The sequence below is a fragment of the Taeniopygia guttata genome, chromosome 3, assembly GCF_048771995.1.
Source record: "Taeniopygia guttata chromosome 3, bTaeGut7.mat, whole genome shotgun sequence".
Classification (NCBI taxonomy): Eukaryota; Metazoa; Chordata; class Aves; order Passeriformes; family Estrildidae; genus Taeniopygia; species Taeniopygia guttata.
This window is the reverse complement of record NC_133027.1, coordinates 27,134,196-27,149,371: the sequence shown is the minus strand read 5'-3', so window position 1 is coordinate 27,149,371 and position 15,176 is coordinate 27,134,196. Positions and strand designations below refer to the sequence as shown.

Here is a 15,176-nt window from a genome sequence, read left to right as displayed (position 1 = left end):
ACTTAATGTTTATTTGCATACTAATAATTTAGTATTTTTTCAGTCATGGTTGTAATTAAGTGCTCTAAGTGTCCGTCCTCCATTTTATCAATCTGAGCCCAGGTTCTGGGCTTCCCAGATGTTCCCAGATGTTCAAGGTGATGCTCAGGAGTTTACTAGTCATTTTATTGATACATCTCCAAACATTTTACCAAGGCAATAAATACTGCTAGCCCAAATGACTTGGTTCCTTTTTAATATTAATGTTAAATAGGCAACTCAGTGTTCAATAGACCTCACTGAGGTTTATGTTCTTGACTGGCTACTAGTATGTAAAGAAATACTGAAATCAGGAGGAGTTTCATTTTTTTATATTTCAAGAGGGATACATTTGAGAAATCAGCATCATTGATAAGTCAGCATCTTTTACTTCTTAGATACATTAACAGATTAAGAGTCTGGTAGAGATTTTAAGTCAATAAACTTTCAGCTGTGGTTTTGCTAATCTACTTCAGCCTTAAAAAGAGTTCTTTGGATTCACAAGGATGGGACTCAGAGGTGTAAAATATTTTCGTGAGCCTGATTTGGATGTTCCTTATGATAATATTTGAATACAGAAAATCACCAGCGACAAAAATAGTCAGTTTCTTTTCAAACCATACTCCCTTCAGTGTGCAATTTGCTACAGTCAGGAAGTATATTTTTGTGTATTTCTTTCCTTTTATGTTTTAGTATCTTTAGCTTTTAGAACTGAGTTTTATTAACTTATGCAAAAGACATCTTATTAAACTGAAAAAACTGAAAGAGTTAATTAAAGAAAAATAATTTTGAAATTTTAAATAACATTTAGGTGATCTTTTGTAATCATGTACACATTGTAACACTGGATTAGACCCTAGTCTTGGCTAGAGGGGAAAAAAACAATTCAACCCTCTGTCCCATGGGTTTTCTGTTTCAAAACCCCACAAAATATTGTTATGAAGCACTGGGTAAAGCACTGACACTGCCTCTGTGAATCATGAAGATTTCCTTTTAGTGTGGATTCCTGAGTCATTGACTATTGCAATCACAGCTAAATCAATGTCTTTCATTTCTCCAGTGCATTAGCAGAACAAGGACAATGCCAATGAGGAGATAATACTGACATAGTGGAATAGTGGTCCTATTCTCCAGTCACAACAGCCCTGTTCAGAGCTACAGGCTGGGAGCAGAGTGACTGGAAAGCTGCCTGGTGGAAAAGGACCTGGGAGTGCTGGTTGGCAGCAGCTGGACTTGAGCCAGCTGGTAGCGTGTGTCTAGATGGCCAGGAAGGCCGGGGCATCCTGGTTTGTATCAGGAATAGCGTGGCCAGCAGGATCAAAGAAGTGATTGTCCCCTGTACTCAGCACTGCTGAGGCCACACCTGGAGTGCTGTGTCCAGGTCTGGGCCCCTCACTGCAAGAAGGACACTGAGGTGGGTCCAGGGTAGGACAACGGAGCTGGGGAAGGTCTGGATCACAAGTCCCGTGCGGAGCAGCTGAGGGATCTGGGGTGTTTAGCCAGGAGAAAAGGAAGCTCAGGAGAGACCTGACTGTTCTCTGCAGCTGCCTGAAAGGAGGCTGGAGCCAGATGTGTGCTGCTGGTTTCCCCTCCCAGGCAGCCAGCGACAGGACAAGGGGAAATGGCCTCAAGCTGTGCCAGGGGAGATTCAGGTTGGACGTCAGGAAAAAATTATTCACTGAAAGGGTTGTCTAGGATTGGAACAGCCTGCCTAGGGGAGCAGTGCAGTCATCATCTCAGGCGGTGTTCAAGGAATGACTGGATGTGGCATTTAGCACTGTGGCTCAATTGACATCGTGATGTTTAGTCAAAGGTTGAAGTCAGTGATCTTGGAGGTCTTCTCCAACCTCAGTGATTCTGTGAAGGTGAGAATAAACTTCTACTGATTTTTTTAGTATTCAAGCAGAGTCTAAGAGTTAACTGGCATCTTCTCTGAACAGATAGTAAAAAACTGTATCCATATGCTTCTCCTTTTCTACCACAGCAAGTGCTGACATATCCTCTTTGTTATTTAGCTGTGAACAGTCTTTCTTTCAGTACTTCTAAAACTGACATAGTGGCCTTTTCAGATTGCTAAGACCTGATACAAATTTCAAATAATTCAATTTTTAAATTCCTGTTAATATTGTTGTTCTTTAAAAGAAAGAAGATCTGAGACATAACTAGATTTTTATGTTATCCAGGGCAAGGTATTATCATAGCATAAAAAAGATAAAGATGAATGTGTAGAGTGCTGAAACAATGTTTAAAAGGAAATAGCAACTAACAAATTCTTTTCATCCCACTTCACTTCTTTCTCTTTCTGAAACGGAATTGATTATATCACAATCTATATTTCATACTATAAAAGTATCCTCATATAAAAACATAATGAAATAAAAAAAAAGCTGAAAACTGTAACAATAAAAATAAACAATAAAAAATGTAAATTAATAGTAGAAGAGTAATACAAATTGGCTTGATATGCAGGCTTTAAAATTCAAATAGTCAAAAGATACATTTTTATATCTTTCTCTTTTTTATCTTTATTTGCATTATATAATGCAAAAAAATTATTTTCAATTCTGAATATGGAACTAAAAGGGTTCTGATCTTAGTAAGAAAATGTAAGGAATAATAGTAAAATTTTTTAATTCAAGAAACCAGCACCAGCAAGAACACCAGATTTAGGGTATATCACTCAAATGTTCACTAAAGTTTTTATTGTGCCTCCACATCTATGCCAAGAGAAAAATTTCTTCAAATAATTTTTTTTTTCTTTTAGTGATAGTCTGCCTGTCACTCTTTATCTAATGTAGTTGTTAAAACAGGAACCAGAAATTACTTTTGCAGTTACATTGTTGGACACCATGAGTAGATGACCATGGCCCAGGATGATCTGTACACTTTGGGAATCCAGCCCCAGGCATGCTTGAGAAGGTTGTGGAACCTTTTGCTCTCTCCATCCCAGTGCTTAGGGTAGAAAAGGCATTATTAGATGTGAATTTCTACTTGTATATGATAAATGAAAACCAGTACTGTTCTGGTCCGCAGTCCATCAATATTTTAAATCCTTTTTAGTCCTTAATTTGTTGACAGCCTTCACCAGGAAATGTCAGAATCACTCTCCTGAGAAGAATAGTCTTGGGATGAACAGAGCTATTGGCCTTTTTTGCCTTTCCCTTCTTCTGTCTTTTTATTCCTTGGCAAGCATTAAAAGAATTAGCATAGAGTTACCACTGTGTTTTCAGTATGTCAGTTTTACCTGTTCCTGTGCCTTTAATGCACTTAAATCAGTTAATGGATCAAAGATCCAGTCAGTTTTCTGAGTTTTCAACCATGAATTATAGGCACGTAAAGACTAAGCTAGACCAAAGCCATTACACGTGCATGGTAGAAAGAGTGTAGTATTTAATAGCGGAAACTATTAAAATTCCTTTCTCTTTCTTCTTGCTGCAGTCTGAGAGCACAACACATCCATGAGAGCTAGGGCACACCAGAGCCTTGGAATATGCCACACAAAATAACAAGGTTTTTATTCTCTATTTTATAGGGATTTTGTAACTGTGATCTATATCTGTATTACTTCCATCACCTTTAAAAATATACTCAAATTTGGTCTGGTGCACGGAACAAGGCTTGCAGAGTGAGTTGTATGAGTTGCTGTGAAAGTCATATTCTGAGATCTACACAGACTTTCTGAGTGGATTTTAATGCAGTAAAATTCCATCAGACTTTAAAGATTTAATTCAGGCAGCTCAGCTATCACCACTGATAGACACTTCCTTTAGAGGGCTTTCACTTTAGGATACTAGTAGTAGTATTTAACATTCTTGATCCAGTACAGTCAATCAGTACAACAATTTTCCTGGACCCTATTTGAGAAGGCAATGATATGTATGAGATTTTTACAAAGATCTGGGTGTGGGTCCTCACTGGTTGCTGCGCAGTGTGCTGATCAATGTATGTTTGTCTGTGTCAGGGTTGCACTGACTTTGAATCTTTATATTTTAGTCATTTTTGAAAGAAAATGAAAGAATATAACACAGACATTGGAGAGCACTGAGTTGTGAGAATGCATCTCACTGGTACAGTGGGATATATTTAGTCATATGGGATGAAGTTAGCAGAAGTGTCTGACACAAAGATCTATTAGGCTGTCAAGCAGTCTCCCAAGAGAAATGGTGGAATCCCTACTCCTGGCAATATTTAGCATTTGATTAGAGAAAGCACTAAAAAATGCGCTGAAAGGAGCAATCACATTTGACAAGAGTTTCTAATAGATTATCTGTTCTTTTCCATTCCCAATTTCTCTAATTGCATGCTCAAACTTCTGGGAATAACAATTTAAAGACTACCTTTAAATATCTCAATAAGTATTAACTACTCTTTACTATTTTGCTCATTATTATATTCACAAATGAGTAGTCCCATTACATTCTGCATGTTTTCTTTTAATTATACCTGGCCTTTATGAATAATTCCTTAAAAGACTGTGTTAATTGAGTTCACTCTTCTTATATATTTTTAAAATCCAAGAATAAAAACCTGTAGTACCTTTAATCCTTGCTAAAGTGTGTTTACCATTTGGACAATATCTGTTAGAAAATTAAATATTGCTGTTAAGAAGATGCTGTGAGTAGGTACTTTGGATTTTACTCCTTTACCGTATGCAGGATCAAGAAGAATTTTAAGGAACATTTTTATTCAAATGTGATTAGCAGGAGTGCAAACATTGCTGCATTCAGTGCAAGCAATACATGAATAATAAGCTTAATCATTGTCATAAACAGAAAAAAACAATGAGTTCATCTCTTCTGCAACTGATACCAACTTAACATTTACTTTCTTTAGTGACTGATTTTCATAACTTTTAAAAGCTAATTATTTTGTTCATAGTAAATTTCATTGCATCAGCACTTAAAAACTGAGTACAAAGAAAAGTTTAATCAATACAAATGTGTGTGTGTGTATATATATGGAACACATTATTCAGGTAACAGCTTAAAAAATATAATCAAAGATTATCATTGCAATGTTGAAATACTGTTCAGCTGGATGGTTTGAACCAATGCTAAATAAGAGGTACCATTGTTATGTCTTGTAAATAATCCTGTATGGCCTTTCATAAGGTAAGAAAGATGAATGGAAGAGTTAAAATGTTTATGTATGAACTCAAAAATTATGCAAAATTCATAAAGCACATACAGAAGACAATTTAAATTTATTGTCCAAAATTATTTTTAGAAATAGTTTTCTGTAAAATTAAATTTTAGAAAATATATTATGAATTCAAATTTGGAATTTGATTAATCAGGAGTTATAATTTATGAAAAAGACATGGGTTGCCTTCCAGATATAAAGATTATATAGGATATAAAGATTCCAAAATTAGGAATGCCTGAACACTCATCTACACCAGCTTCAGGATTAACAAACAAATAAATCTTTATTTGCCTTGGGTTTTGAGCACTTGAAGATTTGTTAACTGTTATGTATTACTAATTAATGGAATTCTTAATGGTTAAATATATTTAAATAGAGCATAAAAGTCGATCCAAAACAATAGCATTGCAGAAAGAACTAACCTATGTCTTTTCTCCTTTTCTTTTCTTTTCTTTTCTTTTCTTTTCTTTTCTTTTCTTTTCTTTTCTTTTCTTTTCTTTTCTTTTCTTTTCTTTTCTTTTCTTTTCTTTTCTTTTCTTTTCTTTTCTTTTCTTTTCTTTTCTTTTCTTTTCTTTTCTTTTCTTTTCTTTTCTTTTCTTTTCTTTTCTTTTCTTTTCTTTTCTTTTCTTTTCTTTTCTTTTCTTTTCTTTTCTTTTCTTTTCTTTTCTTTTCTTTTCTTTTTCTTCTCTTGACATAAAAAATATAAGACTATCCCTGAGGAGCTTTTTTCTTCAATGCTGCAGTAAAATTGTATAGCTGTTAATCATCATGACTCCTACAAGTCTTTTCTCTGGGGAATTCTGTAAATTTGGTGACATGGGCAGCTTATGAAATTTGAAGATGTTTTTGCTAGAGCACAGTATCTTGCATTTGGCCAAGTTGTATTTAAATAGCCTACTTCCAGCATTAATAATACATCATAGTGAAATCTGGTTTAAAATTAAATGCTGTTAAAGGTCCTGTTAAGCACCTGTGAAAGCATTTCTGCTCCTTCCTAGTACCACAGCATTTACTTGAACATTTAAAAGCTCTGAGACTGACTATCCAGTTTTCAAGAGTTGGAAAATAAAAACTAAAATTTCTTGGAATTTCCAGCCATTCAAGGCCTGGAAATATAATTTCCTAGATTATTACAGAGTTTATTTAACATATATGACATTGTGTCTGGCAAGTCAAAGCACAGTGGGATGCTTTAAACCATCAATAAGTTACTAAACTTGGGCAGAAGAGCTGTCACTTTTTAGCATATACTTGTAATTATTTCTTTATCTCTGATTCACTAAATCTTACTGCTCCATGGACAGAGCCAGCTCCATCTATTCCTCTCTCTCTCCAGTTATGGGAGCATCAGGATGCATGAGAGGTTCATCATCTACTTTGCTGGAAGCTTTATAAAAAGGAATATTAGATATGATAGAGATATTAAAACCAATAGTGGGTGTATTGCAGCCCATCCTCCCTTGGCAGCCAAAGGCTGCTTTCTACTCCATTCATTTCAGTTCACAGGAAAAAGAAATCTTTCATTTAAATGACATTTTGGTGATAGAATGTCACCAGTGCAACTTGATATTGTAATATATTGTCATTCAAATACTATGTAAAGCAGTACACATCATCAGTAAAAATACCAATTACAAAACCCTTTCTTCAGGAATCTCAGAGTCGTGGACAAATGCAAAAATGCATCTTACTGCAGATACACAAAGAAGATAACATTGGATTATTTTTCATCTCCACTTGCTGCTTATTACTAAAATAGGTAATTTTATTGATCACACTGCTGGCTGACTGCTTTTGATGCAGCCCAGGACTTGTGTGGCTTTCTGACTCTAAGCACACATTGCTGCCTCATGTTGAGCTTCTCATCAACCAGCACCTCCAAATTCTTTCCCTTAGGACTGCTCTCAGTATGAGCAATAACTTCTTCAAATTGTGAACTAGCTTGCCTACCTTAAGATCAATTATCTAAATCTAACACATCCATCCTGGGCTCCCTTTATAGTAATTGGAAAGACAGTTCTCCTTTAAAGGGTAATTCAGCTTGTTTTCAAATATGTGTCAATAGTATGAATTATCCTCTAAAAATATTTTATCTCTACCCTGTGAGTTTTATGGGTATCTACTGCTAGGTTAGTGGAGAGGACTGGCTTTTAGCTTTCTAAGCTAGGGTGTGTGAGAAAGCACAGATGTGGCCCAGTCACAGCAGAAAGGAGAGTGAGACAGCAGCACAGAAGTAAGGCAAAGAAAATACTGAAAACTGTTGTCTCGATTTGAAAAGCCAGGTGTCTGCTAAGGAGGGAAGGAGCCTCTCCTGAAATGGAAAATGTAAACCCCCTCCCTCCAAATTGTTATAATTTTGAAATTGTTATAATTTTGAAATTAAGGACCTCTCAGGCAAAGACATGGGAGCAGGAATAACAGTTCTTTATTAGGGAAGAAAATTTTTAACAAATGAAATAAACAATGCAGTGATACAAAATAACACTGACAGAGTCAGAATACAACCTGACACCCTGTTGGTCAGGGTGTTGGTAGCAGTTCAATTGAAATGGTGGCTGCAGTCCTCCTGGAGGGACAGGTGTGGTTCTGTCGAAGCAGTGATCCTGTAGAAGGGTGTAGTCTTCCTCTGAAAATCCAGTACTGGTGCAGACCGGCCTGGTCTTCCTCTGGGAATCCAGTGGGAAAGGGCTGGCTGTGGTCTTCCAAATCTCTGATTATATCCAGACAGGAATGTCTGGCTTCTCCCTCTGGGTGGAGCTCTTACAATGGGATGATGTAGTTTTTATCAGTAATTCAGAGAGATTCATTGGCCCATTAACAGAAAATATCTCCCTGGAGGGAGGATGGGTTGTGGAAGAGATAAAGAAATCTGCCCAATTAACAGAAGATAACTGCCCCACCTCTAACAGATAGGAATAGAATACCCCTATTTCCAACCTAAGACAACTGTGCAAAGGTCCCTTAACTTCTTTTATGTAAGAGTTACAACTAGAGGTGGGTATTTATACCTTCACCTGCTGAGAGGTACAGGACTAAGTTTTGTGTACTGCTGGATGCAGCTCATGAGAAGGGCTGTTCTGGTTCTCTGACTGCAGGTATTTTTCATGTTCACATGTTTGCCAGCTAACTTTATTTTGACTTACTGTTTGTATTTTGGTTTGTTTTTCTTTTTAAAGTCTAGCCATTTGACAGTTTGCTACTTTAGGAAGTGTTGGGCTATTTTCTATTTTAAAAAATCAGTTTCAACTCTCTTACAATGTATTTTATCATGTATTATGAGAACATACATAAAATATTGTGAGTAGAACAGTTTTCATTAGCGGTATTAGATTTATATTCCTTCTTGGTTTACAGAGTTGAAACCTACCATTTTTCAGACCATGAAAATGTGAAAATTCTATTTTCTGAGGCTGTTCAGAGAAGAGGTGATTTAAACTTGGTGCATTGAGTGCAGGCTGTTACTGTTTGAAACAGGGTCTTAACACTAAGAAGAAAATTAATGTTTAAAAAGATCAGATTGTATTATATTATGATACCCTTGTAACTAGTGATACTTAAAATTTTGTTTGTATTTCTAATATACTTTACAGCATCTGAAAAGAGAAGAGGATTTGAGTAAATCTAAATAAATAAAATAAATTCTTCTCAATAGTCTCTTGAGTGCTGAATCAAATTGCTACTTAACTTTTTTTTGGGTAGTAGAATATAAGCCTTTTTTAAATTATGTCTTTTTGCTTCTACTCCCCTTTTTCCACTGACTGTAATTTTCATTATCAGTAGTAGAGTAGGGAGTATTTTCTCCTGAAGTGAGTCGTGCAAATGCTAATTTCAGATACTGTTCTGAGATTCTCCTAGGAGTTTTTCCAGTCTTCCCTTTTGTGGGGAGGTAAATATTTACTAATTTGCAAATCAGTTTTTTTGGTATTTAATTGAACTTTTTTAAAAATTTTCACTTATCAGCTTTTTTTGTATTCTTTTTTAACTTTAAACAGTATCAAAACTCCTTAAAATCACTAATAAACATTCTTAGTGCCACTGCAACTTAAAAATGTGTATTTCTGTTCTTTTATCTAGCATCCAAGATGTATCATTGTAGGGCCAGAGCAAATCCTAGTCACTGGAAGACTCACTGTTCTTTCCCTTGACATAAAGTATAGAGATTTTGTTGGGGTTTTTTTATGTTTTGGGAAGTTTTTTTATTAAGAAATACCTGAGATAAAGGTAGCCTGGCGTAAAAACCAAGCTAGGAAATGGCTATCAGTTTGAATATTTGTAATAGTTGCCCATTGTGTATTTCTCAGTTCACTGTAGGCTTTTTCTTCTGAATGGTGGTGGCAGTCACTATGGGACAAAAAGACTTTTACACAGGAAAAGTTTGGTTGGTTTGTTTTTATAGAAGCACTAATAGATCTAAAAAGTGCGTGAATGCTGACTCTAGTAAAAAATTACACTGCATTTGGGGAGGGCATCCTGAGTTCTTGTCTCTGGATTTATACAGAACTGCTTTTGGAGCACCATCCTCCCCACACATAGAGCAGAATATGTGAATTTGGACACCCTGAGACTCACAACTTCTGATCTTAACAGGGTCTAGGTGGGAGCTGGATGTTTCATCTCTCAAAGTGCCTGTCCAAGAAATATTTTCAAACATTAAAGTTGTAGGTTCTGGGTATCTGAAGGTTAAAGAAGAGAAAACTGCTCAGTGAGTTTAATGCACTTCAAAGATGTGAAAGGAGCTATTTTGAGTCTGATACCTAAAGGTGTGGTGTCTGGGTACAATACATTGTATTAAACTTTAAAAACATGCTGGTATGTTACTTACTCAAAGACTTCACCTGTAGGATTATAAGATAATTTTCATACAGATTGGCACAAATAAAAGAACATTATGCAGAAAATGCTTTCTGTTCATTAAAGGTACGTTGTGCTTTTTTACTTTGTTTTCCAACCATTCCACTTGAACCATTCACACTGTATTGACCTGTTCCGAGCCTTGAGGGAGACTGTTAAAGTCTGTAACATCAACCCACAGTGGTGTCAAATATTAACAAGTGTTCTCTGCCCTGCCGATGCTGAATGTTGATCCACCTCAGGCATCAAGAAACTGAGAGAGCTAATTTGTAATTGTTGCCATTCCTGTTCTCTCAGATGGTTGGATAAGCAGGCTGAAATGTCAGTCCTCTAGCTATTTGACTTTATATAGGCACTCCCATCACCCTCATCTTCGCAGTAGCATACTAATCAATGTGACTAACATCTGTCTCCTGGGGTGCATTGTTTCTCTCATCCTGTCCCCCAAAGCAAGATTGTGTATTTAGCTATATAATGTTAAATATATCACTGTCATCTGCAGGGATGTTTTTAGCTGTACTTTTCGCTATGACTTCATACTAATGCAGACAAGTGAAAACGGTGCACTACCACCCAAAAGGGAAGATTATGGGGTTTGTGTGGACTTCAGGTTCTGGGAGAGGCCATTCCCAGTTAGAAAATGGACACTCCCTGCTGCCCGGAAAGGCATTGCCTTACTACATGCTGACAGTGAAGTCACCATGCAGAGTCTTTGCCTTCCTTCAGGACTTAGAGCACCACAGGGATGAAACCTCCCACCTGGAATCCACACTTACCCTCACTGCTGGGTGGCCCATTTGAACAGGCAAATTTAATATGCTTGACCTAAGGAAATGACTGAATGCTTCCTCCATAGAATATTTTCTTGAATTTAGGAATGCCAGTGAAGTCTTATTTTATACCACTGGGGAGTTTAATTAGCAGAAATAATGAAGTACCAAGCTAACTGTATTTTGAGTAGTTATGATAGGGTACTAGAGTGATTGTTTATTGGACTGGTGTTATTTTGGAGCGGCCTCATGCTGTCCCTTCTCTCCCAACTTGACTAAATTTTGCATAGCTTGCGGGAGGAAAAATTTGCCTTTTGCTGTAATTAATATCAAGTCAAAGTTTTTAAAGTCCACTATTTTCTTTATCATTTCCCTTAACAGCAGAGTTTTCTTTAGACAATGAAATGTTTCATTGCAATTTAACTACAAATACTGGCTCCCAAAAATCACAGAGATATATTAAAAAAAGGAGTTTCCATATATAATTTCTTACCTACTCTGTTGTCCTGTCATATGAAAAGAGCATATCAAAAGTCATCCCTTGGATTATTTGTTTGGTTGGGTTTTGTTTGTTTGTTTGTTTGTTTATTGTGTGGTTCCTGAGTTTGGAGACAGCTACAGTGCATCACAGTTGCCCGTGACTCTCTCAGTGGAAAATTCAGGCATTAGATGAGCTGAACCACCTTCTGAAGTAACTTGTGTCTCTCTGTCTTAGGTGAACTGAGCATATGTCTGAGCTCTTCAATGAGAACCTTAAGTTAGATGTGAGGAACCTGTACTAAAGTGTTGGTTAATTTGTCACAGAAAAGAGTAAGATGCTCATTGAAAGAAAACAAAGGGCTCACTCTGCATTATTTTTTAAAGTCATATGCCATTATTGTTTCTCATAGGTTGCTATGTTTTGTTTTGTTGTTCTGCATTTTTTAATAGACTGAATCTTAAGATTTTATCACAACACCATTCTTAATGTAGAACAGTCAATATCTTTGAGCTATCATTTGTTCATTTCACCTATAGGTATTTATAGAACCATTTGTGTAACAAACTGCTCTGAAATTGTTGGTTTTATTATTCATTCATCAGTATTCCACACAGATCCCACTGAAGCCCTGTGGTTTGGACAATGCACCACAGTTTATCAGTGAACAAGCTGAGTTCTTAAATGAGTGACTGATTTCTTTATTCTTGTAATGTACAGGTTGCTCTTCACGATTCACAATTCTCTTCAGTCAGCTGCGTGTTTCACATTATCATGGGCAAACATGACACGCACATGTTGATGCAATTTATTTTTACAGCTTGATAACATGCTTTGATTTATCACTCTTCTAAGCTGTGGTGTTCTGTTTTTTCCTTAGGGATATGATGATGGATATGGGGGTGAATATGATGATCCAAGCTATGAGGCATATGATAACAGTTATGCCACCCAAACACAAAGGTAAGCATTTGTGGTTTTGCATCATTTCTCCAAAGTACACTTTTTTATCTTAGTTTTTAATGTAAATTTCCTGGTTTATTTTCCACATTAAATTTTACAAAATCTCTGAGTACTTTAGAAGTAAAAAGTAATTATGACAGTCCAAATTTATATACAGAGATGAAGTAAAAATGTAAGGAGCTATGCTTTTAAAATTGATGCAAATTATGTCTATTTTTTTGACAAGTGATTACATCATTTTCTTATTTGATGTTATTTGTCCCTTTTTTTTTATCTTTTACTGATGATAAGTTGTGAAGGGTATCTCATACTTATGGTTTTTACAATGTTTTGAGAGAAACCAGAAGGAAATTAAAAAAATATTTGTGATGGTAGCCTGTTTCTGGTTGGCATCCACAATCAAGGTAGACTATAGAAGGAAATTACATGCTAGAAGTAAGGCTGAAACTATTTGTTTTCAACCAGTTATTTTCTAAGCAGCTCTCAGAATTTATATGTTTGGGAAATTATTTTTGCCCTTGTGATGTGGAATAATAGGAAAAAGCTGCATTCACATCGTACATTGATTTGTGTGAATTATCCCTTTTTTATATACATACACCTCACACCTCCATTAATTTGACAGTCAGTGCATGTTTATTAAATATAGAATGGCATCTTTTTCACATTTAAGCTAAAGGAAAACAGGGTTTTTCTACCAGTTATTCAGAAAGTGGTGTTATGCATTACTGAAAGTACTTGTAAGGTTGTGGAAAGGCAAATGAAATTTTAACAAGAAAAGACACAGATTTTAACTAAGTTAGTGTGTTTCTCACTGAGCAAGAAAGTGATGTATACATGCTGAGTACTATGCTCCGAAGGCCAGAGGACCTTAAACTTGCTTTTTTGTTTAGCCATCTTTTTCACTGAATGCTTTGCTGATGTAAATGCCTTTCAGAATTACATTCAGCTCCAGAACTGCTGTAGTGAGTTATACTTCAGTGGATAAAAAATATCTTATAAGTATTTTTATACCCAGTGAAGTATATTTAAAAGGATTTGTCACACCTAAACGTGAACCCCATCAAGTATACTTTAACACTTTCAAGTAATTATACTTTAGTAGCTGCACCCATCATGTCATTGTGTAGGTAGGCATTCTTGTTGTCAAATGTACTTCAACTTTTTTTAAAACAATTCAATTCCTTTTTTGCTGCAAGAGTAAATTGTCACAATTGCGAATTGCTTCTGATGTAAAAACAATAATTAATTGGAAATATCTTGATATGGCATTGCTTTATAACATCTGAATTAACCTGTAATTTCTTTGCAAGTTGATGTCCCAGGCAACTAAATGACAAATATATCAACTTTATGAGGAGTGTATTATAATGCAGCCAGAACTAGTAGTGATAATTTGGTACCAGAGAGAAAATGTATAGTCACATAATTTAGTCAATTAAACAGCTATTAGGTTTAGTCATCAAATATGTTTTCTATTAATTGGAGCTACCTCCAGGATACCTAATCCGTTTAAAATCTGCAACTAAAATATTTCCTTTTGAAATATATGACAAGACATGTGGTCATACTTACCCATGTTGAGTGGCACTTAATGCCTCAAGTAGCGTATTGATTTCAAAGAGAGCACTTTCAGAGAGAGCTACATGCTTCTTATTTCAAAGATTTAAAGAACAAATGGGCCATTAAATACAGAATTTGTATTTCTGCACCTTATTGGCCATTTAGCTTCATAGAAATGCCTGCTTACTGGGCAAAAAATAAAAATAATACAATACAATGAAAATAGCGTGCCCAAAATATTTGGTTAGATGTGTTTTTCAAAAGGTTTTTTCCAAGTCTCAGATCTTGCTTATTAGTGTAGTCCAGTCATAAGAGTCAAACCATGTGCACACCTAACAAAGAAGGTAAGTAGTACTGCTCCAAAGTACTTACTCATCCAGTGTGTAATTTAAGGGGAAGAAATTACCAAAAACTTGCCAACAATGTCTACGCTCAGCTCTGCAGGAATTGACTGAAATTCTAAAGCATGAGATGAGAAGCAATTGTAGTTAGTGGCTTAATGCAGGGTACCACGATTCCTGTTCATGTTAAGGGCAGAGTTTCCTATTGCTTTTTGTGGCTTGGGACTCAATGTGAAAATCCTTAGAGTGGAACATTCTTTTGTCTGACTATGTCTTGCTGTGCATGTTGGCCAAGCCTTATTCTCTTCATTGCTTCAAAAAGAACATGTTGGAGTGGATGGTCTGAGCACAGGCTGACTTTGATGTGCTTTAGAGCAGAGCTCATAGTAAGTCATGCTTTGTTCCCCTGCTCACCCCACGCATGGAGTGAAGATAGAGTTTGGGCAGCCTACCACCACACCCCTGTTACCCCTGCCTTTGTCCTCCATACCTTGTATCTACTTCCCATTTGCCAGAGTCTTTCTGGCCATATACACTTTGTTTAGGGGGCCTGAGTCCTTTGTTGTCGAAGAGGTCTGATTTAGAATTTTGTAAACTAAGCTCTGACAACAGCAGAGAAAATGAGCACAGTATCAACATGCATAGTGCTGCAACGTAAGATTATGGTTTAATATTAGGAGCACCACAATTACCAGTCCCCAAGACCATTCAGATGCTGTACTTCAGTGCACAATTATCTAAAAATTTGTACTAAAAGTCAGGGACGGTGTTGCAGGTCCAACAATAGACTTGGTATAGGTCCTTCTCTAATGGACTTCTCTAATGAACTTCTCCAGACAGAAAGCTCTGTCTGTCCTTCATGACAGTAGTCTGATTTGTAGGCTGAAACTAGGGGGATGGGGTCACCTGTGGAAGAGGTCATGACAGAGTCTCAGAGTCAGGCTGGAATGAAACCCACAGTAAGTCTGCCTGCCGGAACAAGCTAAGAGGTGTCTCAAGCACACTTTGAAATGGAGCAAAGAAGCAACTTGAAGAAAGAGAAAAACA

At 36.3% G+C, this 15,176-nt stretch overlaps 1 protein-coding gene across 18 annotated transcripts in view; it reads left to right on the top strand.

Annotated features, from left to right (window-relative positions):
• Positions 1-15,176, top strand: part of KHDRBS2 (KH RNA binding domain containing, signal transduction associated 2) — a 459,539-nt gene that overhangs the window by 265,432 nt on the left and 178,931 nt on the right. For all 18 annotated transcript variants that reach the window (XR_012054901.1, XR_012054900.1, XR_012054902.1 and 15 more), the window contains exon 7: positions 12,143-12,225. Coding sequence is in view for 2 of the 18 variants with exons in the window: in XM_072926493.1 (XP_072782594.1) it covers positions 12,143-12,225 (83 nt within the window). In the remaining 16 variants the exon portion in view is untranslated. The remainder of the gene's footprint in view (positions 1-12,142; positions 12,226-15,176) is intronic.